This window comes from Conger conger, chromosome 1 (assembly GCF_963514075.1).
Source record: "Conger conger chromosome 1, fConCon1.1, whole genome shotgun sequence".
NCBI lineage: Eukaryota > Metazoa > Chordata > Actinopteri > Anguilliformes > Congridae > Conger > Conger conger.
In genome coordinates this window covers 11,381,321-11,408,303 of record NC_083760.1, presented here as the reverse complement: position 1 = coordinate 11,408,303, position 26,983 = coordinate 11,381,321, and the positions used below count along the sequence as shown (strand labels likewise).

The 26,983-nt window shown below is 49.7% G+C and overlaps 1 protein-coding gene across 3 annotated transcripts in view; it reads left to right on the top strand.

Moving 5' to 3' along the window:
• The window catches only part of map4k5 (mitogen-activated protein kinase kinase kinase kinase 5), a 58,456-nt gene that overhangs the window by 19,601 nt on the left and 11,872 nt on the right, over nt 1–26,983 (top strand). The window contains exons 4-25 of one of the 3 annotated variants that reach the window (XM_061263285.1): nt 239–412; nt 3,690–3,780; nt 5,817–5,881; nt 8,455–8,510; nt 8,606–8,653; nt 10,072–10,114; nt 10,222–10,294; nt 11,632–11,763; nt 12,120–12,182; nt 13,160–13,241; nt 14,136–14,252; nt 16,522–16,594; nt 20,332–20,390; nt 20,840–20,907; nt 21,369–21,407; nt 23,635–23,679; nt 23,764–23,806; nt 24,422–24,632; nt 25,268–25,356; nt 26,278–26,319; nt 26,584–26,668; nt 26,819–26,898. In XM_061263285.1, coding sequence (XP_061119269.1) covers nt 239–412; nt 3,690–3,780; nt 5,817–5,881; nt 8,455–8,510; nt 8,606–8,653; nt 10,072–10,114; nt 10,222–10,294; nt 11,632–11,763; nt 12,120–12,182; nt 13,160–13,241; nt 14,136–14,252; nt 16,522–16,594; nt 20,332–20,390; nt 20,840–20,907; nt 21,369–21,407; nt 23,635–23,679; nt 23,764–23,806; nt 24,422–24,632; nt 25,268–25,356; nt 26,278–26,319; nt 26,584–26,668; nt 26,819–26,898 — 1,778 coding nt within the window. The remainder of the gene's footprint in view (nt 1–238; nt 413–3,689; nt 3,781–5,816; nt 5,882–8,454; nt 8,511–8,605; nt 8,654–10,071; nt 10,115–10,221; nt 10,295–11,631; nt 11,764–12,119; nt 12,183–13,159; nt 13,242–14,135; nt 14,253–16,521; nt 16,595–20,331; nt 20,391–20,839; nt 20,908–21,368; nt 21,408–23,634; nt 23,680–23,763; nt 23,807–24,421; nt 24,633–25,267; nt 25,357–26,277; nt 26,320–26,583; nt 26,669–26,818; nt 26,899–26,983) is intronic. The other 2 variants (XM_061263291.1, XM_061263300.1) reach the window with 2 other exon arrangements.

The following is a 26,983-nucleotide window of genomic DNA, read 5'->3' as shown; positions in this document are numbered from 1 at the left end:
TCTGAAATGACGAGAGGCCTGTAACTAAGAATTCCGATGTTATTTCACACAAACGGCGACGACGACAACTCGACTTGAGACGTTAAACGCAGACGTTGTGTTCGTTGAGTCCCGGAGCGTCAGTGCCGCCTTTGGTCATATAGTGTAGCTATGATTTCTGGGCCCCGTATATGACTATTGCTTTTCTTTTCTTTTCTTTTTCTTCTTTTTTTTTTTTTTCTTGTGGGCCTTCTCCCAGCTGTGCCGACCCACCCAAGCGGTGGGCCCCAGGAATCGCCCTCCTGGCGACAGCCCTGCCCTCGCAGGATTCTCAGGATTCTCTGGGTTAAAGTCGCGAGGGGGAAGCGGGTCTCTGGCCGGGACAGCAGTGTTTTCGGTAGCGCAGTGATGGCGGTGCAGGGCAGGTGGCGAGGTTGGAGTTTGTCCTGACCCCCTTACCGTCGACGCAACACTTCACCCAGCAGGTCACGACTGAGAGGCCGGCGTTAGCCCGTGGCTGTTATGTTTGGCTGCGGTTTTGAGGGCCGGCTCAGCTGTGTTGCGGCTAACGGTCCTGTGCTAATGCTACGGTGGCTGTTATGTTTGGCTGCGGTTTTGAGGGCCGGCTCAGCTGTGTTTTGCGGCTAACGGTCCTGTGCTAATGCTACGGTGGCTGTTATGTTTGGCTGCGGTTTTGAGGGCCGGCTCAGCTGTGTTGCGGCTAACGGTCCTCTGCTAATGCTACGGTGGCTGTTATGTTTGGCTGCGGTTCTGAGGGCCGGCTCAGCTGTGTTGCGGCTAACGGTCCTGTGCTAATGCTACGGTGGCTGTTATGTTTGGCTGCGGTTTTGAGGGCCGGCTCAGTTGTGTTTTGCAGCTAACGGTCCTGTGCTAATGCTACGGTGGCTGTTATGTTTGGCTGCGGTTTTGAGGGCCGGCTCGGCGGTGTTTTGCGGCTAACGGTCCTGTGCTAATGCTACGGTGGCTGTTATGTTTGGCTGCGGTTTTGAGGGCCGGCTCAGCGGTGTTTTGCGGCTAACGGTCCTGTGCTAATGCTACGGTGGCTGTTATGTTTGGCTGTGGTTTTGAGGGCCGGCTCAGCTGTGTTTTGCGGCTAACGGTCCTGTGCTAATGCTACGGTGGCTGTTATGTTTGGCTGCGGTTTTGAGGGCCGGCTCAGCGGTGTTTTGCGGCTAACGGTCCTGTGCTAATGCTACGGTGGCTGTTATGTTTGGCTGCGGTTTTGAGGGCCGGCTCAGCTGTGTTGCGGCTAACGGTCCTGTGCTAATGCTACGGTGGCTGTTATGTTTGGCTGCGGTTTTGAGGGCCGGCTCAGCTGTGTTTTGCGGCTAACGGTCCTGTGCTAATGCTACGGTGGCTGTTATGTTTGGCTGCGGTTTTGAGGGCTGGCTCGGCTGTGTTTTGCGGCTAACGGTCCTGTGCTAATGCTACGGTGGCTGTTATGTTTGGCTGCGGTTTTGAGGGCCGGCTCAGCTGTGTTTTGCGGCTAACGGTCCTGTGCTAATGCTACGGTGGCTGTTATGTTTGGCTGCGGTTTTGAGGGCTGGCTCGGCTGTGTTTTGCGGCTAACGGTCCTGTGCTAATGCTACGGTGGCTGTTATGTTTGGCTGCGGTTTTGAGGGCCGGCTCAGCTGTGTTTTGCGGCTAACGGTCCTGTGCTAATGCTACGGTGGCTGTTATGTTTGGCTGCGGTTTTGAGGGCCGGCTCAGCTGTGTTTTGCGGCTAACAGTCCTGTGCTAATGCTACGGTGGCTGTTATGTTTGGCCGCAGTTTTGAGGGCCGGCTTGGCTGTGTTTTGCGGCTAACGGTCCTGTGCTAATGCTACGGTGGCTGTTATGTTTGGCTGCGGTTTTGAGGGCCGGCTCAGCTGTGTTTTGCGGCTAACGGTCCTGTGCTAATGCTACGGTGGCTGTTATGTTTGGCCGCAGTTTTGAGGGCCGGCTCGGCTGGGTCAGGGGCTAGCAACCCTGTGCTAACACTGCTCCCTCTGCCGGGATGAGTCTGAGGAGCACACAGGACCAGGGTTCCTGTCCAAGGCACATAGTCTGCACAGGGAGGCGGCGTTTGGCCTTCCAGAAAAGGGATTATTTAGTAAAAGTAACTGAGGAAAAAAAAAAAAAACATATCAGATTGTGTGTTCTTTCATTTCAAAAATACTATGACGTTTATCTCTTTGTTCAGAAAAGGTATTATTTAGTTAAGGTAGAGGAGAATGGCTAACTATCTCAGACTCAGTAACTGTGCTTTAATTAGAATGTTTTTTAAAATAGTTCACATTCCTTTTTGTTTTTCTTAGATTTCTCCCCCTCTTTTTTTTCTCCCTTTCTTTCCTAAAAAGAAGGGGGGAAAAAAATCTGTGTGTGTTCTTTCATTTCAAATATTATGACGATCATATCCTCGTTCAGAAAAGTTATTATTTCGTCGAGGTAGGGGAGAACGGCTGAATATCGTTGCCTGGGTAACAGTGCGTCAATCAGAATAGTTCACATTCCATTTTGTTTTTCTTTGACTTTTCTCTCTTTTCCTCTTTCTGAGAAAGGGGGGGGGGGTAAAGGAAAAACAGCCGATTATGTGTTCTTTCATTTCGCATGTCGTGGCGGTCCTCCCTGGGTCCGGAACGTGGGGCCCCGTGCAGGGCCGGCGGAGGTTAAGCCCCGCGGAGGAAGGCACGGTGCAATTGATCCGGCCTCTCGCGCTAACGGACTCCAGCGCTAACGGACTCCAGCGCTGCGTCTCGCTGGCGAGTCGCCGGCAGACGGCCCCGGCGTGCTTTAACGCGCGGTTGCGGTGCGGAGACACGTTGGGAATGCGCTGTTCGGCCGAACGGCCGCGGAGCGCGTGTGGCGGTGTCGTCTGCGCCCGCGTGCCGCGCCTCCCCTCCGATCCGTGTCCCCGGGCGGCGAGGCTGATGGGTCGGGGATCTTTCCCCCCCCCCCCCCCCCCCTTCCCTCGCCGTGCATGGCTGTGGTCTGCCCATGGTTTAGTTTGGCACGGTGAGAGGAAAGACTGACTGATCTCTCCGAATGACCGCCGTAAGACACGCTCCGAGTCTGCTCTCCGGTGTGGAGAACACGCGCTGGGGAGAACACGCGCTGGGGAACGTGCCCGTGAGGAACGCTGTCCGCCCCCCGGCCGCTCCCGGGATGCCTCGGCACGAGGCACGTCGACGGCCGCGTTCGTCTTTTAGACGCCGGGGGGCGAACGGAAAGATCGCCTTTATCAAGCAACTCGGCCCCAAATTCTGTGACGAGTGACCACTCTGGGGAAATGATAAACTATGTGTTTGGAACCGGGCTGGAAAAGACCCCAGAACATTTCACACTTCAGATGTTTATTTTATATAACTTGTGGCACAGTTAAGTTTGTGCTGGCAAAATAAAAGTACAGAGACATTTTCCAAAGTGGGATTGAAGTGTAATCGTATAGTACAGCTTAGCGTGATTACAGAGGTATGTAGGAGCTAGGTGTGTAGAACATCCCAGGACCATGGACCAAGTTCCATCATGTTTTGGTTGCAGTGTTCATTTCAATTTTTCAATTAAATAAAATCAAAACAAACACCACTTTTGGTGTAAAACCAGTTTCTAATTGTTAATTGTCATTGGTGAATGGTGACATTTGCTTAGCTTCTGTTCGGTGTCTGGGTCTGTGTGTGAGGGGACTCTTATCCTTTCTTTCTCTCCTCCAGGGGATGACTTCTCCATCATACAGCAGGAGATCTTCATGGTGAAGGAATGCACGCACCAAAACATTGTGGCGTACTTTGGGAGCTACTTGTGGTAAGAGCCGATTCTGTCGCCACTGCGCAGGGTTTGGAGAGGGGGGTGGGGGGTGGGGGGTGTTAGAGACAGTGAAGTGTGTGCACCTGCTTTCAGAGAGCTTCCGGCCACAGCAAGTTTGTTATTCAGTGTCAACCCTGTTTGTGCTACTGTGCAGGTCATCTCTGTGTCTTACTGTGTAGTGTGTCTGTAACTGCTGTGTGTCTGTCTATTACTGTGCAGTGTCTGTGTTACTGTGCAGTGTGTCTGTAACTGCAGTGTGTCTGTCTATTACTGTGCAGTGTCTGTGTTACTGTGCAGTGTGTCTGTAACTTCAGTGTGTCTGTCTATTACTACTGCAGTGTCTGTGTGTCTCTGTGCAGTGTCTGTGTCTTACTGCGCAGTGTGTATGTGTGTTACTGTGCAGTGTCTGTGTTACTGTGCAGTGTGTCTGTAACTGCAGTGTGTGTGTGTGTGTGTGTGTGTGTGTGTGTGTGTGTGTCTCTGTGTTACTGTAGTATGTCTGTGTTGCTGCAGTGTGTCTCTGTTTCTGTACAGTGTGTCTAATTGCACAGTGTGCGTTACTGTGCAGAGTGCCTGTGTGTCTGTGTCACGCTCTACCAACAAACTGCCAGGGGGTCATGATTGCATAAGTTCTCTCATTAGCCACGTTTAACAGGGCCACACTTGAATTCGGCAACATTGCAACAGACCAAGCTGTTTACGGTCTTGGTGTTCTAAAACGAGCCCATATTTAGTGCTGAAACGATTCCGATGTTGAAGTAGCAAAGGAAAGTGGATACAAAGATTATTACTTGCAGGCGCTGAACAGAGATTTCTGTCGGGCCTGACCATGTTGGATCAAATATTTGTGCTCATGCCTTTCTTGGAACAGCGCACAAACAGTACTTTTTTTTTCTTTTCTTTTTTTTTCCTCTCTCCACTGTGTGCGATCACTTTTTTTTTTCTTTTTTTTTTTACGCGTGCAGATAACTGGCTCCTTTTTAAAAGGCCCTCCCCTGTGCTGACGGGCCGTTATATTAGCGTGCATATCTACGCTCCGCTGAGCTCAAACAGGCTCTTCCACACCGACATTGTTTTTGTGCATGCCACCTTATACCGCGGCCCGTGCCCCTGTTTACATTGCATTACATTACATGGCATTCAGCAGACGCTCTCATCCAGAGCGACGTACAACGAAGTGCAGATCAAACCCAGGAACAAGTGTGTAAAATGACATGCATGTGAACGTACAGGTTCCCCCCTTTTCACGCATGTAAGAGTTTTCACGTTACAGCTGTGGAGTTTTCTCAGAGTGTGTCACACTGAACGATTAATAAATGGTAAATGTCTATATTTCCCACTCGCACACGCTCGCACACCAGCGGCGACTGGCTGCCATGCAAGGCACCAACCAGTGTGTCATGAGCCATTAGGTATCAGGTGTCTTGTTCGGGGACACTTCGACACACCCAGGGCGGGCCCAAACTGGCAACCCTCAGACTGCCCGGGGACTGCAGAGTTTGTTGGCGTCTGTCAGGCACTGGTACTGATGCCATCTCACCCAGCTGTTTAGAAAGGCTGATTTCTCATGCGGTTTTGCCTACAGCTTTGATCTTATGGTGCAGATCCTTCGTTCCTGATCGTGGAGGGTCTGGTTTTTTTGCTGGTGTTTGTTGTTACTTGGCACTTATTGACTGAGTGAAGCTCACCTCACCCTGTTTCTTGGGTCTGAATTGGTTGCTGATGTTAAGACAAAAGCAAAAACCAGCAGACATCAGGACCGGAAATGAAGATCTCTGATAAAGTGTTGGGGTAAATGTGGTATCCCGTTATTGCCCCAAATTAGGGTTATAGTGTAAGGGGGTAAATGTGATACTGTGTTATTGCCCCTAATGAGGGTGATAGTGTAAGGGGGTAAATAAGGTTAATGCCCCTAACGAGGGTGATAGTGTAAGGGGGTAAATAAGGTTGTTGCCCCTAACGTGGGTGATAGTGTAAGGGGGTAAATAAGGTTATTGCCCCTAACGCGGGTGTCTTCTCTGTCCTCCTTCCAGCCGGGAAAAGTTATGGATCTGCATGGAATACTGCGGTGGAGGATCCCTGCAGGATATTTACCATGGTAACGCACCGCCTGTCCATCACACACTGCTGTCTCCCAGGCTTTCAGCATGTTAATGCTGCCCAACCCTGTTCCTGGAGATCTACGGTCCTGTAGGTTCACTCCAACCCTAACCAAGCACACCTCATTCAACAGTTAGAGCAGGACTGCCCATCTCTGCTCCTGGAGATCGACCGTCCTGTAGGTTTTCACTCCAACCCTAACAAAGCACACCTCATTAAACAGCTATGGAGCTCACCGAGCTGCTAATTGGTAGAATCAGGTGAGTGAAGTTAGGGTTGAAATGAAAACGTACAGGGTGGTGTATCTCCAGGAGCAGGGCCGGGCAGCCCTGGGCTACTGCGTTCAGATGGTTATTATGATGGTTATTCTCCCTGTACTGATGCTCAGTGGTATTTGCGGCCCTGTTGCTGAGCTGAGGCGTTCAGATGGTTATTATGATGGTTATTCTCCCTGTACTGATGCTCAGTGGTATTTGCGGCCCTGTTGCTGGGCTGAGGCGTTCAGATGGTTATTATGATGGTTATTCCACTAACTTCCTATTGCCGCACGCATCCAATTCAAGGCCCTAGTGTTGGCATTTCAGGCTGCTAAGGGGACTGCCCCACCTTACATACAATCCTTGATCACTCCCTACTCCCCAGCTAGACCACTCCGGTCTGCCAGCTCTGGTCGCCTTATGGTTCCCTCACTACGAGCACCTGGCGGTCGAGCTGGACGTTCACGCCTGTTTTCCGTTCTGGTTCCTCAGTGGTGGAATGACTTGCCTACCACTGTCAGGACAGCAGAATCCCTCCCCCTATTTCGACGTAGACTAAAAACACACCTTTTCAAACTCTACCTTAGTCCTCCCTCCTGATTTCCCCCGCCCCCCTTTCTGATATCCCTATCCTCCTTGTCTAACCACAAAAAAAAACAAAAAACATTGCACTTATGATGACTATATGTTTAGAACAGCATTTCATGTGTATTTTCCTAGTTATGGATGCGATGCTTTGACTTGTGGAAGAACCTATGCACTTGTAAGTCACTTTGGATTAAAAGCGTCTGCCAAATGACTAAAATGTAAGTGTAAATTCTCCCTGTACTGATGCTCAGTGGGATTTGCGGTCTGGGGGCTGCTCGGTGCAGGCCCGCTGCATACACTCTTTCCACCAGAGAAACTGGTCTTGTGCAGCGAGGCGGGAAAGCGAAACCAGCCTCCCCTTGCCATGGCAACGGCTAATCATGCCTCACCCCGCAGAACAGCACACGCACTGTCGTGTCTAGGAAACGACAGAGTCCAAATCTTCAATTTGTCGAAAAACATCTTCACGAGGGAAAAGACGACACCACGGCAGCAAGCTCTTCAGGAACATCAGACTTTATTAGCATGAGCGCATGAAGCCGGACCAGAACTGAACCCCGACTGTCATTTTTACACCCATTTTATACACAGTTACTCCTCCTACAACTCCTCCTCAAACCTCATTGTGGCAAATCACCCACACTGTTCTTATCTTAACTCCTCCCAAAGCTCCTCCCGCAATGTCATTGTGGCAAATCGCCAAAGGTCTTTATGCTCTGCCAGCTCTGTACAAAGTTCAGGACGCCCCCCGTCCTCACTTCACTGTGGTTTCTTGCGTTTTCATAAGCTCAGCTATAATTAATGTTCTAGGTTCATTTGATTTCATAACGAGCAGCGTACATGTGATATATTGATTATAAGTCACTTGCATATAGATACCAGCTGTACAGTCATATCTCACTCTGCCTGTGTCCTTGACAGTCTACACAGTTTGAGACGCCTCCCCCCCCCCAGCTTTATTAAACTCCAACACAGCCAGCTCTTAACCGAACCCCCCACACACACACACACAGCAAGCTCTTACTCTTAACCGAACGCACCCCCCCCCCACACACACACACACACACACAGCAAGCTCTTACTCTTAACCGAGTGCACCCCCCACCACGCACCCACACACACACACACACACAGCAAACTCTTACTCTTAACCAAATGCACCACACACCCCCACACACACACACACACACACACAGCGAGCTCTTACTCTTAACCAAATGCAGCCCCCCACCATGCACCCACCCACACACACACAGGGAGCTCTTAACCGAATGCGCACCCCCACACACATACACATATGGGGCGACATGGCTCAGGCAGTAAGAGCAGTCATCTGGCAGTCGGAGGGTTGCCGGTTCGATCCCCCGCCCGGGCTGTGTCGAAGTGTCCCTGAGCAAGACACCTAACCCCCAAATGCTCCTGACGAGCTGGTCGGGGCCTTGCATGGCAGCCAATCGCCGTCGGTGTGTGAGTGTGTGTATGAACGGGTGAATGGAGAAGCATCAATTGTACAGCGCTTTGGATAAAGGCGCTATATAAATGCCTGCCACCCCCTCACACACACACATTCACGTTTTTATGAGTTTTATACGTTTGTTTTCTCTGGGGATTGTTATCGGCAAACTCTGACCTGGAGCTCCTGTCTGGTTAATAATGAGATTAGTAACTCTTGTGAGGACAGGGGCCTTCATTAACGGCGTGTTTATTGTTTTTTTTTTTCCTGCAGTGACCGGCCCCCTGACTGAGCTCCAGATAGCCTATGTCTCCAGGGAGACCTTGCAGGTAACCGGGATCCTGAAGTTCAGAGTTTTATTGGATTTGCCTTGTTTTACAGCCTTCAGTTGCATCTGGTGAATAATTGTGTCTGCGTTACACAGGGCCTGGGCTATCTGCACACCAAGGGGAAGATGCACCGAGACATTAAGGTACCACTGACACTTTGTCTGTATGCAACCCACCAGTTCAGACTGCTTCTCACCTCCCCTGCTTCTCACCTCCCCTTCTACATCCGCCCAGTCGCACTCTTATCTTGTGCAATTAACGCACGGGTATTGTGGTGTTTTTACTGCTTTTGCGACCTGTTATCTCCACGTGTGAGCAGTGTGTGACAGTCAGGTCTGGCACTGTTTGTCACACACGGCTTGGGCAGATGCACTTGTGCATCTTGAATTGCACAAGTGCAAGGTGATGTAATGTCAAGTAATTCAGGGCAGGACATGGCTTAAAGATGGTGGAGATTATGAGTGGCGTACATTACGATTATGAGTGATGAAAGACCGTAGGTCTATTTCGGTGCTTCTCATTTCTCATTTTATTCATAGATTTTTTTTTTTTTTTTTAAGCATAGGGATACGGACCTGTTTCACTTCTGGCACATGGCGGTCACAGGGTTGAGAGATGATGGTGGGGAGGAATGTGTGCCACTTGGCCGGCGGCCATTTTGTTGTTTTCTTCTTTGTGTTGTGTGAATGCTGAGAGCAGACGCCGTGCCCCTCGGTTGCGTTTATCACAGTGGGTTCAGTGTTGGTCTGCACTGTCCTATCTCTGCTGCGCTGCGCACCGAGAGACCACTTCCTCTTCCTGTTTCTCTCTGGCTGCAGGATGCACACAGCCAGGCCTGTCAATGCACACCCCCCCCCGTCTCCCTTTGATACGACGTACGCTCACCGACCACTTTATTAGGTAGAACAGCTTGCCAGTGGCAATATTTAATCAGGCAATCGTGTGGCAGCAACTGAATGCATACAAGCATGCCGACCAAAATGAATGTCAGAATGGGTAGATATCTGATCTGACCTAATGACTTGGACTGATGATAGTTGGTGCCAGACAGAGTGGTTTGAATGTCTCAAACTGCTGATCTCCTGGTATTTTCTCAGTCTCTCGAGTTTGCAGAGAACGGTGCGAAAAACAAAAAAAACATCCCGTGAGCTGCAGTTCTGCGAAATGAAAAGAAATGCCTGACAGGAAGGTGACAATAATGCAAATAACCACACTAAAGCAGCGGTTTGCAGAAGAGCATCTCTGGACACACAACGTGTCAAACCGCTAAGCGGATAAGCTACTGCAGCAAAGTAAAAAAAAAAAAAAAAAAAAAAAAAAAAAAGTCTAAAATGCCTAATAAAGTGCTCAGTGGGTGTATGTATACCTGCTCTAATATGAGGGTTAATGAATTAATTCTGCTTAGAGTGAAATAGTATATGTAAATGTGTTTATTGAGTGAGTATTCACACTTTTCGCACTCGATGCGAAAGGCGTCAAATGACTTTGTCTGCGCGCTGCACACAGTTGTGTGTAAGAGCAGGACCGCGGCCCTGAGTCTGCTGTGTTATCTCCCCCGCAGGGTGCCAATATCCTGCTGACAGATAACGGCGACGTGAAGCTAGGTGAGTTATCAAACCGTGACCCGTTTTAAAATGCCCCGGCCGCTCGCCCCTCCTGTGCGTGAGCGTGAGAAATGACATGCGAAAGGGTTTGTTGTCTTTTATTCCAGCCGATTTCGGAGTCGCAGCCAAAATAACAGCTACAATTGCCAAGAGGAAGTCTTTTATTGGAACTCCTTACTGGTGAGTTTTTGTGTCTGTGTGTGTACTCGCCTGTCTGCCTGTCTGTCTGTCTGTCTGTCTGTGTCTGTGTACATGTTCACATGGTGGGATTGGAAAGATCCCAGCAGGATGCTAACCACATGAAATGTTCAAATGTTTCCTTTCTTCGTTTTCTGGGAATCTAGGGCTCGCAGATATACATTAAATACATTGATAATGCACATTTAGAGTTTGTCGGGCAACTTAAAAATGGATGGATTTGCATTCATTGTCTTATTTCTGTCAGTAGAATTGTATATAGATGTCTACATTATGTAGATGTACACAAATTATTTTGTTCAAATTTTGCTGAATCATTTACACTTCCCCCTTCAGTAAGTCACGATGACTCCTGTGTTTGGGATATTACACTGGGTACACACGCTTATATTTCTGCGTGTTTTGTCTTCATTACACCACTCCCTCAGAATGTCACTACGGTAGGGAGCTCTGTCATTTCCGCATGGTGCCTGACCCAGGCGAGGTACCGCGGGGGGTATATGTACATGTGCTTGAGTATTCACACTTTTCGCACTCAATGCGAAAGGCGTCAAGTCACTTTGTCTGTGCTCTGCACACAGTGGTGTGTAAGAGCAGGACGGCAGCCCTGCACACAGTGGTGTGTAAGACGGTTGCTCTGTCTGACGGACACCGCTGCAGTCTGGTGTTGGGTGTACTTGCGAGAGGAAGTTGCATGGTGTGTGGACACACACGGCGATCTCTGGCCTGTGTATGTTCACACACTGCGATCTCTGGCCTGTGTGTGGACACACACTGCGATCTCTGGCCTGTGTGTGTTCACACACTGCGATCTCTGGCCTGTGTGTGGACACACACTGCGATCTCTGGCCTGTGTGTGGTCACACACTGCGATCTCTGGCCTGTGTGTGGTCACACACTGCGATCTCTGGCCTGTGTGTGGTCACACACTGCGATCTCTGGCCTGTGTGTGGTCACACACTGCGATCTCTGGCCTGTGTGTGGTCACACACTGCGATCTCTGGCCTGTGTGTGGTCACACACTGCGATCTCTGGCCTGTGTGTGGTCACACTGCGATCTCTGGCCTGTGTGTGGTCACACACTGCGATCTCTGGCCTGTGTGTGGTCACACTGCGATCTCTGGCCTGTGTGTGGTCACACACTGCGATCTCTGGCCTGTGTGTGGTCACACACTGCGATCTCTGGCCTGTGTGTGGTCACACACTGCGATCTCTGGCCTGTGTGTGGTCACACTGCGATCTCTGGCCTGTGTGTGTTCACACACTGCGATCTCTGGCCTGTGTGTGGTCACACTGCGATCTCTGGCCTGTGTGTGCAGGATGGCTCCAGAGGTGGCAGCGGTGGAGAAGAACGGAGGCTACAACCAGCTGTGTGACATCTGGGCTGTCGGGATCACGTCCATCGAGCTGGCCGAGCTGCAGCCGCCCATGTTCGACCTGCACCCCATGAGGTACCCCTACACACACACACACACACACACACACACTCACACTCACACTCACACTCACACTCACACTCACACTCACACACTCACTCACACTCACACTCACACTCACACACACACACCGCCATGACGCATGTAACGCCTCACACTGTCTCCCAGGGGCAACTTCCTGTTGAGGCATTATATTAATTCATTCATTTCCTGTTTTGTGTTGTTTTGACTTCATTTTCTCATAGACATTTCAAAATTATTTTTATTTATTTATTTATTTTTGTTTGTATAAATTAACAGTATGTACTAATTTTTTTTACTGTTCCTGAAATTGATCGGTGTCTTGCCTTTGAATGTGCTTTTCCTTGCAGGGCCTTATTTCTAATGTCAAAGAGCAGTTTCCAGCCCCCCAAGCTAAAAGACAAAACAAAATGGTGAGTGTGTCCACAGCGGGGCCCAGTGTGTTTGCATATCAGACTTTAGCTGGGCAGCTGACTGTCCTTTGAGATGATGCTGGAATCTGAGGCCACTTCTCTGCATTGGTATTAGCCTCAGAGCACTCTGGCCTTGTAGGGGTGGGTTTGGGATGGCTGTGTAGGGATGGGGTTTGTGATCCCTGTGTAGGGATGAGGTTTGTGATCCCTGTGTTGGGATGGGGTTTGGGGATAGCAGTGTTGGGATGTCTGTGTTGCAGTGGCCTTGGTATAGCTGGGTTGGGGATATCTGTGTTGTGAAAGCTTTGTTGCAAAGGCTTTGTTGGGATGGCCTTCTTGGGATGGGTTTGGGATAGCTGTTTTTGGATGGGTTTGGGGATAGCTATGTTAGGATGGGTTTGGGATAGCTGTGTTGTGAAAGCTTTGTTGCAAAGGCTTTGTTGGGATGGCCTTTTTGGGATGGGTTTGGGATAGCTGTTTTTGGATGGGTTTGGGGATAGCTGTGTTAGGATGGGTTTTGGGATAGCTGTGTTGTGAAAGCTTTGTTGCAAAGGCTTTTTTGGGATGGCCTTGTTGGGATGGCTGTGTGGAGATGGATGTGTGTTTGGGGATGGGTTTGGGATAGCTGTGTTGGGATATGTTTGTTGTGAAGGCTTTGTTGGGATGGCTGTGTGGAGATGGCTGTGTGTTTGGGATGGCCTTTTTGCGATGGCTGTGTGGAGACGGCAGTGTGTTTGGGATGGGTTTTGGGACGGTTCAGGCAGACGCGGCTGACGGAGGGTTAAACTCTGTGCTGCCGTCAAACCGGAGCGTCCTGCAGAGCAGCATGTTGGCCTGGGTGTGGCGTCTCGTCTCCGTTTGGCCCTGCAGTGCGATTGGCCCTCGGGGGGGGGAAATGGGGGCACGGCCATGCTGGCATCTCACCAGGCGCCTAGCGTGTCAGCCAGTCCTTAACAACGGCTTTACCCCTCCCGCAGGAGCGCGGCGTTCCACAACTTCGTCAAGGTGTCTCTGACCAAGAACCCCAAGAAGAGGCCCACGGCTGAGAAGCTTCTCTTGGTAACCAGCTCTGCTTGCATCAGGGATCAGCGGCTCACAGTCCTCCAGGGGCCGAGCTGCCGGGGTTTTTCCACCCTCCCTTTAGCTGGGAGTCAGGTGTGAAGACGGTCTGCAGCACTAATCTTTCAGTTAATTACCCCGGAGAAATGAAAACCAGGGCTTACACCCTACATGGAGTTAACCCTGAGTAACTACAGATACCAGCTCTGCTTGTACACTACATGGTGTTAGCCCTGAGTAACTTCCTATACCAGCTCTGCCCAAACACTACATGGTATTAATCCTGAGTACCTACACACACCAGCTCTGCTTCTACACCACATGGAGTTAACCCTGAGTAACTACAGATACCAGCTCTGCTTGTACACTACATGGTGTTAGCCCTGAGTAACTTCCTATACCAGCTCTGCCCAAACACTACATGGTATTAATCCTGAGTACCTACAGACACCAGCTCTGCTTCTACACCACATGGAGTTAACCCTGAGTAACTACAGGTATCAGTTCTGCTCATACCCTACATGGTGTTAACCCTGAGTAATTACAGTTCCTTTGCGGGGGAGGAAGGAAAAGTGTGGTTTTGGAAAGAGGGGGTCTGATGACATCAGTGAGGCTCTCAAGAAAACCTATTACAGCTGTGAATCATGGATTTGAGAAAAGGGACTTGAGACTAATGACGCTTGAATTATTAACTGTGTGGTAAAATTAGACATTCTAAATCTGGGCATTTCGTCAGCCGGTGGTTTGGAGGGCATTCGTTTCACTTCTGCAGGGGCTGCGGTCTGTGCTTTCAGCCCCCTGTAGGTTAGCTAATAGGCTAGGGGGGCGATGCAAAGAAAAGCGCGTAGGTTCACTTCTCGTCTGCGTATAAACCGGAATCTCTCTCTCTCCCAGCACATGTTTGTGGCCCAGACTGGCCTGACCAGGAGGCTGGCGGTGGAGCTCCTGGACAAGATGAACAACCCCGACAACCACGCCCACTTCAGCGAGGTGGACGACGACGATCTGGAGGTACGCGAGTGCTCTCTGACCCTCCCCCATTCTGCAGTGACCTCACACTCTGCTGTGACATCACACTCTGCGGTGACATCACACTCTGCGGTGATCCTGACCTCGCACTGCAGAGACATCACTCTCTGCCCTGACATCACACTCGGCAGACAGACAGACAGACAGACAGAACCTCTCCAACAGCAGTGCCTGTGGAGTGGCACCCTGGCCCTCCTCACTGGCCCTCCTCACTGGCCTCAGGGACTGAGCGGGGACCTGGGGTGCACTCTGCGTACCTCTCCCTCGCCGTCCCGAGCACTCTTTCGCTCGGTGACAGATTAATCAATCAAACGCCCAGGCCCCGATCCTCCTGGCTTGTCTTTTGTGCATTGTTGGCCTGCGTCTGCCTGCCCTGCCCTCTGTGACTGGTGTCAGTGTGCGAGATCTCGGGGCCCTTTCTGTTCCGCAGCGCGGGAGATGGCACCGCCGGTCTTAAAGGGCAGTATTGTGTCTCTCTGCTGTCCTAAGAGAGACTGCACTGTGTGTGCAACCGCGGAAATTACTCCAATTTTATCCTGATACTCCCAGATAAACAATGTCTTTAGCACATTACTGCTGCGATTGCTCAAATATACATGAGCTGTACACATTCGCCCTGCTAGTGGTCCTGTCGGGTGTTATTTCAGCGTAAATCACCTGTCAGAACCACTTAGCCACTGGCGTATAAAGAACATTCTAATGTCAATATTTACCCTATATATCAAGATCTGAACTGAGAGGTATTAAAAGTTCAGCAAAGTATTTTTGCTTCCAGATACTTAACAAGTGCAAAATACAGTGATTCATTTTTTTTTTAGGTAGAAAAGAGTTGGTTGCACATATTGCCAAGCACACATAAAACAAGTATGTCGAAACCCACAATCAGTTTTATAGCGACTTTAAAGGAAATACCACATGTCTGTTTTTTTTCTCACTGGGCCGGTTTTCCGTTGACTGGCTGCCCAGTTAGCTGCCCGAGCCCGTCCTGGCACGAGCATCACAGGAGACTTTAATCCGCTCAGCGAGGGGTCCGTACCTCATCCCAGGTCCCAGGCACGGGGGCTCAGTCCTCTGCTGGTTATTGGTTTATTGGTACGGGACGGGCGCAGAAGACGTTGACGGGCGCACATGCCCTGTCCATGCGCTGTCCATGCGCTGTCCATGCCCTGTCCATGCCCTGTCCATGCCCTGGCCATGCCCTGCACATGCCCTGCACATGCCCTGTCCATGCCCTGTCCATGCCCTGCACATGCCCTGCACATGCCCTGCACATGCCCTGTCCATGCCCTGTCCATGCACTTGCGTTTGTCGCCGTAGCCAGTTCCTCGTTCAGCGTGAGGAAACGGGCTGTTGCCGTGCAGAAGATGAGTGCGGTAATTTACGTTATTTTACATCTCACGTTTTACAAGAAAGGTGCGAAGTGTGGGGGAGAGCATTGCATCACATTTTGTTACGTATCCGACGCTTTTATCCAAAGCGGTAAAAGTTAATTTGACTAAGCAGGGGCCAATGTACCATCGCCACCAGGCTACAGGCATTGCCTCTGTAGTGTCATCCTGTGAACTCTCCAAAGTAACGCACTGCGGCTTGGATTGTACCGCTCCCTTTAGCTATGACTCATACTCCACCACAGTAATATCAAAACAAATTTAACGTTACCAAACAGGTTGTGGCAAATTGTGTCTTTGCAGTTTCTGTTAGTTTCCCTTCCCACGTTGTCTTTCCTTGTGTCAGTTATCCAGCACGAAGCTTCAGGCCTTTGCGCTGGTGCCATACATCTGATTCACTCCTAGGAAATTAGGGGATTGCAAATTTAATTAGCCATTATTTTTCCTCTCGTTTCTACACCTGGGGGCATGTGTGGGTTGTGTCGAGTTGATTCCCTGCTAATGAAGCAGGCAATGTCTATTAAATCAGTCAAACTAACCTGTGTGATTGTCTCAACATTTTACCATTTTAGAAATGGCATGTGCTGTATTCCTGAAGCATATATACCTGAAGGCTAGGTGAAATAAATGCAAGAGAAACAAGTCATCGCGTACCTCTTTCGCTTGTAAAGATATTGTAAATCCCTCAGATCACGACCCTCGAGGGTTTCCTGCCCTCCCTTTACCTGAGAGTCAGCCTGGCCAATCAGTAGCACTGATAGTTCAGTTAATTACCGGGGAGGAAAGAAAACCAGGGCTGGATTTTGGTTTGAGGGCCGGATTAGACTGTCATAAAAGAGACGTCTCTGTCTTTCCTCCCGCAGCCCCTCGCTGAGGTGAGGCACACCATCCGCTCCACCAACCCCAGAGCTGAGAGGACACGCTCAGAGATCAACTGTGAGTACCTCAGGGCTCCTCCGATTGGTCGGTTATCCGTCACACACGCTCAGAGATCAACTGTGAGTACCTCAGGGCTCCTGTGATTGGTTGGTTAGCCCACAAACACTCCACAATCAACCGAGTACCTCATGGCTCCTGTGATTGGTCGGTTATTCCACACGCACGCTGCAAAATTACCTGAGTACCTCAGGCTTTCCCCGAGGCACGCCTCGAAGGCATTGGTGTCCAATCATATGCCATGGATGGGCAAGAATATGCAGGTTTTCAGTCCAGCCTATCACTACTCCAGCTGACTTCACTCAGTAACTCACCTTTGACCGGAGAGGAGGGAACTGACTGGTGAAATGAGCAGGTGTAGTGCGCGGTCGGAATGAAATCCTGCGTAGTCTCGGCCCCTCCACGGCACAGGATTGGGCGGCACGCCTCTGGGGTCAGTGTGCGGTCCCGCTGCCCCGGGCTGCCCCGGTCTCCCCCTGGCTGAGCCCTGCTCCAGATCCGCTCCAGTGCAGAGTCCTGTGGGAGGGGCAGCTCCTTCACTAATCCTGCGCGATTGGCGGAAGTCCAAAGCCCACTTATGGGCGGCGGTAAAAATAGCCGGGGGTCGCGGGGAGACGGGATGCAGGGCAGGCTGCAGCTCGGACGCCCGCACGCGTCCGCGGCCCGTACCCTCAAACCAGCCGTCCTCTGGGTTAGTGTGTCCTGGGGCTGCCTGCCTCTCTCTGGGGCGTACGGGGGGGGAAAACCGCATCCGAGTGGGGTTTTTCCACTTGAACTGAACACATTTTAATAACCTTCTGGAGGATTTCGTTTCAGACATGGACATATTGGATTAATTTGTTTTAATATAAATCTTTCGTGCAGTTATCAATACGATCAACACTATCCCTTGGAAAACGCTGGTTTTCCTTGGACTACGTACTGTATGCACTCCCCTCCGGGCTGGACAGCGCTCCCATTTTGAGAGCGTTTGCTCCCGAAAATTCATGTGTGGTGACTGGAAAATAATCATTTGCATGTAGGAGCACATCTCCGTCGAGCGACCGTCGCAGCAACCAGCAACATCGCTGGTCGCAGTGACGTTCAGTTTATCCTTCATAAATTAAATATATTTAAAAGTAAACGGTAAACCGGCCTTAAGATTGAGGAGCAGGGGCCTCCTGTGGTGCCCCAGCCAGGGGACTGGCTCAGAGCGGGACCGTCCCGTCAGGAGTGTGTTCTCTCTGTGTGGGCCGTCCCGTGCCTGACCGGGGGGGGGCTGATTCGGGAGGCCTCTGTTCCCGTGCCAGGCTCACAGAGGAAGTGGAGGAAGTCGGTAGTTGGCAGTGTAGAGAGATAACCGCACTTTCACACACAGGCCGTGATTCTGGGTGGATAGTGTATGGTAGATGCACGAGAATGGTCAGTACTGATTTTTGTGTAGGGGTGAGGTGGGGAAACGTTTCATTGCCAACATCCAGAATTTTAAGTACATTTTGTTCATTTGCGGATTTTTTGTTTAGTACATGAATGGCAGTTCTTTGTAAGACTGTGCCTGTATGAAAGTTTCACTGTGATCTAATCTTCAGCAGATCCACGGTTGGTGTACACAAGCAATCGGCTCACTTAGCCAGGGTAATTGGTGGAAACAAGTGTCTGCATGCAGGACCAGAATCGCCCCATCCCTGATTTAGAATAAGCGAATGACTGTTTTGTGGCATTCTCGGACACAGAGCTGTGGTCTCCTCTCATTGGATCAACGTCAGCCTATAAGCTGTGGTTTAACCTGGGTGGAGGAACTTGGCTTTCTGGTGTTCCACCTGAGCACTGCTGGTTGGCCTTGTACCTGATTGGTGGGGTGACTTTGTTAGGGGATTTTGGACTTGCTGTATGGAAATAAAGAGCTGGCATTATAAGAGGATCTCACTTGCAGCTGGTCCAGGAGCAGTATTGAATGTATTAATCATTTCCAGGTTGAATGTCCTTAATTGAAATGGTATGTCCAGTATTGAAATGGCAAGTGAATTCATGCAGTTATGTTGTAACTAGTAAAATCCAGTTATGCATTTTGTTTAAAGTCATTTGTTTATGTTGATGATCAAGAGGAATTCTATGCATTCAAATCTGACCAGTGACATTTGGCTTGCTGCAAGTTTTTTTTAAATTATTTGTTTTATTTAATTTATTTTTTTGTCAATTCTAGTTAAAGTTTTATAGCCCTTGGGTTAAAGATGAAAAAGTTAGGATGTTCTGAATATTAGTAGAATTAATATTTAAAGACTCAAGAAAATATCAGTACCTTTAATGACTAACTTGCTGGAAAGGACTGAATTATTCAGTCTGGGGGTTGCTATGACAACGGCTAAAGCCTTCCTCACATTAAGCCCTCTCTGTATGTGCTGAGATGGCCGGCTCAGGAGTGCCATCGCACTGTCACAATGGAGCCTTCTCCCCCAGCACTATTGCCGAATGTTGATTGGCCATCGACAAGGACCTTTCAGCCCCCGAGCCAATCAGTGAGCAGGTGGGCGTGAGCTGAGCGTCATTTCAGCTTCAGTGTGTAACTGGGCACCAGACTTGGGTCGAATACATAATTTATTTATATATTCAAATACTATTCTACGCCTACTGAGCTTGTCTGGTGTATTGGAACCTATGATATACTCTCAAGTGCTAACCCCGCCTTCTGGTCTTCTTGGTTGACTCCATTTCACCTGGCAAGCTTAATCGAGCACAGAGAATGAATTCAATCATAAACAATGACATATTTGAGCCAGGTCTGGTGAGCACTGTGACAGAAATGGTCCAGGCAGGTACAGTGAACAATTCTTGAAAAAAAAAAAATCAACAAATTAGTAATCAAGTAAATATGAGCATTCAATGATTATGCTGAAACGTGACTCATTTTAATTCTGCATTTGCAAATGTGATCAACGCATTCTGCTTCCCTGTCGCTGTGTTCATGGGGTCTTGAAGTGGTCCGGTTGCTCCACTAGACTGGCCTGGTGGAGCGGGGCTCTTGTGTGGAGGGGCAGTGTTGTGTAGACTGCTGCTCTAGTTCGTTGTTTAATTTCTAGGCTCCGCTTGCCACAGCTTCCCAAACATTGTGTTCTATTCATACGCTGCGTTTCCTTCGGTTAAAGGGTTCAGATGCCTGGCTAAAACTTAGCAGATCCATTGTCCGCGATCAGCAGTACTGTCTGAAATAAGAAATCATCATCTTTTGTTTACTGCGAGTGAGCGTCTCATCGGTAACTTAACGTGTTTACACAGTTCAGCTCTATTCATTCAGTCACTGACGGCTATGGAAAATCACAGGCTTGGCTGTGGGTGCTTTGAAGAAATGAAAGTGAATTTGTCATTTTTCTGGTGTTACCTGTCTTCACCGCAGTGACGGGGCCAGTTTGTAGGCCACCGCAATGTTCAAGGCATCTCCAAACCCCAGAGACGGTCTGTACCGTAACCTTTGTAACCGTCTGCGATGTTGTAACTTCGTGACGTCTGTGACGTCGAAAAGCACGCAAACCATCGCCAAAACCGAAATGTCAAACTATGCCGTTAAATGTTTCTTATTGTGAATCGTAATATAAACGGCATTGAATGTGCTCGCGCTCTCTGCCGCCTCTTGTGGTTTACGCTGAAAGGCTCCTGTGGCTTCCCTCCTGCACCTGTGAGGTGTTGGCGCCCTCTAGTGTCCGAGCGGTGGTATGGCAGTAACAAGCTGACGCGTTCACACTCGTGTTTGTCCCCCCTTGCAGTTGAAAAGACACCGTTTGGACCTCCACTCCGGAAGGAAACTGAGGCTCACACCGAAATGGTAATGCTATACTCTTTCTGCTGTGCAAGAAAATGAACAGCTGTTAATCCATGTTACTTGGAATAGTGACATTTATTTCAAAATCCTTACCATTCTTCTGTGTATTTGAAGGTACAGTTCACTCGGGGGCAGGCTTTTGATGGAATACAGTTTTTTTTCCTTTTTTTTCTTACATTCAACGGAAAATATTCAAAATCAGCCTGTCTTTCATTATTTTTGGAACATTGTCATTCACTGGCAAATGTAACGGTTTCCTCGACAAGCCCCAGTATTCCCAAAGCAGTTAATGGAGCGTGAGGCTCCACTATTCATTTGTCATTTTCACTCCAATTCCCTCCAATCCTCCGCTTGCTCTGAGCAGCGGACCTGACAGTTGTTGATTGACGGTGGCGTCGTGTCTCTTAGTGGACGCCGTGGTGACTCTCCCGATGTCTGCTCCTCCCTTCCAGGACGTGACCAAAGAGAACGACTTCCCCTCCCCGTGGAGCCCCTTCTCCGAGGGCGGCATCAGCAGCAAGTAAGTCATGGAAACCAGCCGTGGAAACTCTGCTCTCTCTCTCATTAGCGGGCTTCCCGCCGGGCCTCACGTTCCAGTGGAAAAAATCTCCAGCCCTGGGAATGTGCGCGAGAGGCTCTGTGGGCGGCCATTTTGTGTGTGGCTTCCAGGAACCGTTTTATTAACTCATATCAGTAACCCGAGAGTGCGCCTGAATGGGGAAAAAATGTTTTTGTTTTATGTCTTTAACATCCTGACTGCCTAACCTGTTCTGTTCTGCTGCGCGGAGCCGTCTCGTGTCTCGAGCATGGACCCCACCTCCCCCGTCGAGTTTGAGAATGCCCGTTGCTGTTGCGTTCCGTGCCGGGAGAGAGTTACGATATCCTTGTGTCTTCTTCATTCTTCCTCTTCTTCTTCTCTCCCTCTTCGTTTTTACCCTCTCTCTTTCTCTTGACTGTCTTTCCTCTACTGTCCGTGCGAAGGAGCCTTCTCAAAAGCGTTGAGGAGGAGTTGTTCCAACGGTAACGCTGTGTGTGTGTGTGTGTGTGTGTGTGTGTGTGTGTGTGTGTGTGTCTCCCCTGGTCCTCCGCCATCCTCTCCATCCCCACTAATGGCTGTGCGGTGGTTGTGAGGCCGTGCTCGTTTGTTCTGTGATGTCATGTGCCCCGGTCAATAACCATTGCAACCCCCCCCCAACCCACCCCCAACATGTGACATGAGTAGCTTAAGCTGTTCAGTATGAGAAGGCGGTTGCATTAGCAGCGGCTGTGTGTATGTTTACATGCAAATGGAATGGCCAGACTGGCTAACAGACCCCCCCCCCCCAAACATGGGACATGACTGTAGCTGGAGCTCTTTAGTATGAGTAGGGCTGGATGCGTGTTTACTTGCGAGCAGAATGGCTAGGCGGTAGGTCAGACAGGCTAACGAAACCCACCCCCCCAAACATGGCATGTCATGTGACATGAGTGTAACTGAATCTCTTCAGTAAGAGAAGGGCTGGTTGCTTGTTTACATGCAAGCATAATGGCTAGACGGTAGTCAGACCCCCCTTTCAACAGCCGTAGCCCCCCCACGTTCTGCAGGGCCCTTCAGGCTTTAAGCGGAGCCATAAATAGAGGTGCACAAAGGACCCAGACGCCAGGTCCCAGCCAGGCCCGGCATCTTTAACTGCGTCTGTAACGTTCTGACTGCTCTTACCAGAAACCGTGGCCACCAGCTGCAGGTCTGACCGGGGCGGCTAATTGAGAACACCAGACACACAGCCCCCCAGAAGTGACTCACAGCGCTGTGTATACTGCTGACCGAGCAGGCATTAGGCAACCCAAGCTCTTTATATGCTCGTTTTTTTTTTAAATCCCTTTTCTCTTTTGTTTACAATGGCTCACTCGTTATGAGCATTTACTGGCATTGGCGGTTGAAGAACTGCCACGAAGAAGCACATATTAGGAGTATAAACCTGGAGTCCATGTCAGGTAGCTAAGGACTTCATTGACACTGGGCCTCATTCACGAAACGTGCACATGATCAGATTTTATCATAAACTGTTAAGAACATTTCCACAAACATTATGGCATTGATACGATCAGAATCCACATGTGTTTTTAAACCTGCATTAAAAAGGCCTATTTGCTGAAGAGATGACCATTTACAAAGCTTTATTATTAATGCAAAGTCAATTGATTTCCATTTGGTTACAGACCGCTTATCAATGTGTTTTTTTTGACAACATTTACTGTATAGGCCTAAGTAGGCTACTCTATTGTAACTACATGAGCCACTCTTACCAGGGAAACCATGAAGTTTCACTAGTTTTTAAGTTTATTTACTTTTCTATTTTGATTATTGTGACCATTTTAGTTAGATTTAAGAGTAGGTTTACTAGTTTTAGTTTAGCTTTCTTTCTTAGTTTTTTTATTTAGTGATAGCAGAAAACAGAATGATGATGGTAATTGAAGATGATATATGAGGACCCATAGTCACGCCCAGCCCTTAGTGGTGTATTAGCTGTGTTTGGATTCCTCGGCTGTCCGCGCCGTGGAGAGAGAGCACCTCTTGTGTTTGCTGCATAGACATGTCTTATGTTGGCTGCGCAGATGTGTTTGCACACGAGTCTGCTTGCCTGTTCTGGGATTATTGGGGTGGTACCTTATGCTAAGCAGGCACACGCTTCCAATTTACGGACGTGATGCGCACAAAATCAACGGTCTGTGCATGTTTCATGAATCCCATGTTGGCTTTTCGTACTTCTTATTTTCATTTTTAAGCGAAAAAGTTAGAAGAAGTTGTGTGAATGAAGCCCATTGTTGTTATTGTGTAGTCATTTTTTTTTTTTTTGTTGCTTACAGTGTGCATTATTCTGCATGACTATTCCATGCAAGTGGCTCATCCCCACACAAACTCAGGAATTATAACCGAATAGTTATGGTCATTCAGTGGTTCTCTGTCAAACTAGCTGCGGTCCACCTGATTTTTCTCATATTCTCAGGTTTCAGAATTGAGATTTAATCTGAAATCATCAGCATTTAAGAAACCTGGCCGGGCCACCCAGCGTTAAAGATAAAGGGAGATTTGTGGGTTATTAGAGTCACGTGACGCTCCCTAAAGCAGCTGCGTTTTAATGACTGCTGGAGCGTGTGTAGCTCTTATAGCGGAAAGCGCCCCCCCCCCCCCCCCCCCCCTCTCACGAGCATACCTAACCCTGCCCCGCCCGCCTCTCGCCCCCGTTCTTCCCCCCCTCCCCCCCAGGGGACACATCGCCCATCTGGAGGACGCCTTTGAAGACGTGGAGCTGTAAGTACAACCCCCCAGACTCAAAGGGACCTTTGATAACGTCCCGAGCCGTGCGCTTACCCTGTGACTCCGTCTCTGTTTCAGCTCCACGCTGAAGCCGGCCGGCCCTCCCCCGCTGCCCCCCAAGGTAAGGCCTGTGGCCCTGACCGCCGTCTGAAACCGTGTCGGGGAGGGTTCTCACCCAGACCGGGGCCCGGAAGGTTGTTGGTTCGAGGCCCAGTGCAGCCGCGATAAGATTTGTGCAGCTGTTGGGCACTTAACCACACATTGCTCTCGGGGGGATTGTCCCCTGCTTAGTCCAATCAACTGTAAGTTGCTTTGGATAAAAGCCGCAGCTATATAACCATAATGTTATATAATATAATGACAGCTCACACTCTCTCTGTCTGTGTCTTACTCGTTCTCTCTCTCCCCCTCTCTGTCTCTCACACTCCCCTTCTCTCTCTCTTCCCCCTTCTCTCCCTCTTTCTCTCCCTCTCTCTCCCTTTCTCCCTCCCTCTCCCTCTCTCTCCCTTTCTCCCTCCCTCTCCCTCTCTTTCTCCCCCCTCTCTCCCTCCCTCTCCCTCTCTCTCCCTCTCTCGCTCTCCCCTCCCTCCCTCCCTCTCCCTCTCTCTCCCTCTCTTTCTCTCCCTCTCTCCCTCTCCCCCTCTCTCTCTCCCTCTCCCCTCCCTCTCTCTCCCTCTCTCTCCCTTTCTCCCCCCCTCTCACCCCCTCTCTCCCTCTCTCCCTCCCTCTCTCGTAGCCGCGGTTGAGCAGCAGTTCTGATGAGACGGGCCTGAGTGACGAGCGGTGTGTGACGGTTCGGCGTTTCCCCGGCGCGGATAACGGCCCCCCCGGGGGCTCCCGGAGGCAGAGCACGCCCGAACACGGCGGCCTGGCCCAGCACACGCCCCCCGACTTCCTGTCCGCCAGCGTCAGCAGCCCGGGTCTGCTGTCCCACACCGCGGAGCAGGGTACACGCACGCCAGCCCCTCCACACACACACACGCTGTCCCCCTGGCCGCAACTACTGCGCCTTCACCCTGCAAACCCCCCCCTTCCAACCACGGACACATCAGGTGGCGGCCTGTAGCGTAGTGGTTAAGGTCCATGACTGGGACCCGCAAGGTTCGGTGGTTCAAGCCCCGGTGTAGCCACAATTAGATCTGCACAGCCGTTGGGCTGCCCTTGAGCAAGGCCCTTAACCCTGCATTGCTACAGGGGAGGATTGTCTCCTGCTTAGGCTAATCAACTGTAAGTCAGCCAAATGTAATGTAATCTCCCCCACATCTCATTTACAGCACCTTCACTGTGTTATCATTACCAGCACATTCCCGCAGGCCTGGAGAATAACACTCCTCTGGTCTGATTCTACATCATCGCCTCTGCATTTTCTTTATCCTCAGACAGCAAACCTTTTTGCATTACAGTCCTTTACTTGATTCAAAACCTGAAACATTTCCTCTTCAATTGCAAGTTATGTTGACTAAGCTTTGAAGTGATCTTTATTAATGCACAGTGTAGTTGGTGAAATGGTGTTTTGGTGAAAGAGTGTAGTGTAGCTGGTGTAAGAGAAAGGGAACGATCGCGGTGTTTTGCCCCCCCTCAGATCACGAGGATGCGGAGAGCGGTCTGAACGGAGACAGCTCCAAGCAGCCCCCGCCCACACCTCACAGGAAAGAGAAGAAGGATTTCCCGGTGAGTGCGTCCTATCGCTGGGATTATCATACTGAACACAGCCGGGATTATCATGCTGAACACAGCCGGGATTATCATACTGAACACAGCCGGGATTCTCATACTGATCACAGCCGGGATTATCATACTGATCACAGCCGGGATTATCATACTGATTACAGCCGGGATTATCATACTGATTACAGCCGGGATTATCATACTGATTACAGCCGGGATTATCATACTGATTACAGCCGGGATTCTCATACTGATTACAGCCGGGATTCTCATACTGATCACAGCCGGGATTCTCATACTGATCACAGCCGGGATTATCATACTGATCATATGTGGGGTTAACTGTACTGGGATTATGATACTGAACACAGATTGGATTATCTACTAAACGCAACTGGGGTTAACAGTACTGGGATTAACATACTGGGCAGTGGTGGGGTCATCATGAACACAGCTGGGGTTAACACTACTGGGATTAACATCTTGAACAGCGGCGGGGTTATCATGCTGGACACTACTGGGATTATCATGCTGAACACAGCTGGGGTTTATCAGTGTTTTTTTTTTACTCTGAAGACTGCAGGGTTTACCCAATGTGATTGGGGAGTTAATCTAAACTGAAAAATGTGGGTGAATGTAAACCATTGTTTTCCTTGTTGTACATTCAACACAAGATCATTCAGCTACTACACTCTGAAAAACCTGCAATTACCTTTGGTAAAAGGATGAATGTCCTTGCTTTTTTGCGTGCCAGACTGACTTCCCGTTGTTTTGTTTATTTTGGGGTTGTAGTTGGAATGTTTTGTGTGGAATGGTGTTTCTGTACGTCTGGAGTCTGACCGTCGTGACCTTAGACACAGGGGGAGAGAACGCTCTGACTTTGTGTCTGTGTCTGTGTCTGCGTTTCTCCTTCTCTTCCTGTAGAAGCCAGCCATCAATGGTCTGCCCCCCACCCCTAAAGTACTGGTGAGTCTTTCTTTTTAATTCCTCTCTCATTCCACTGTTTCTCCATCCCTCTTCTCTCATTCCTGGGGGGTTTTCCCACAGTTATACTTTACTTGTCTGGTGAGTGGTGATTTTGGAATTTAAAGAAACCCCAGTTCTGTCTTTGTGGACGTAGTGTGGTCGCTCCTCACGTTGGGGAAACGCTGCTGAACTCTGAACACTCTGCTTCACTCCTGACCTCGCTCTGACCCCTGACCCCTGACCTACCCTGTGTGTTCACTCCAGATGGGAGCCTGCTTCTCCAAGGTCTTTGACGGCTGTCCCCTGAAGATCAACTGTGCCACATCGTGGATACACCCGGATACGAAAGGTAACAATCTGGTTCTGTAGAGTTTTTTTAAATGAGACGTGGGAGTGTTTCAGGTGGGTTCCAGAAGAGTGTGTGTGAGAGTGTGACTGAGTGTGTGTGTGTTTAGTCAGGTCCGGCTGAAAGAGAGTAACCCTGTCTTGTCCTCTCCAGACCAGTACCTCATTTTCGGGACGGAGGACGGCATTTACACTCTGAACTTGAACGAGCTGCACGAAGCCACCATGGAGCAGGTGAGGAGGGGGCTTCCCATGTCTCTGGCACCGTCCCAGAAATGTTGACGAAAGCTGGAGAAATATCTCACTGGTATTAAAACAA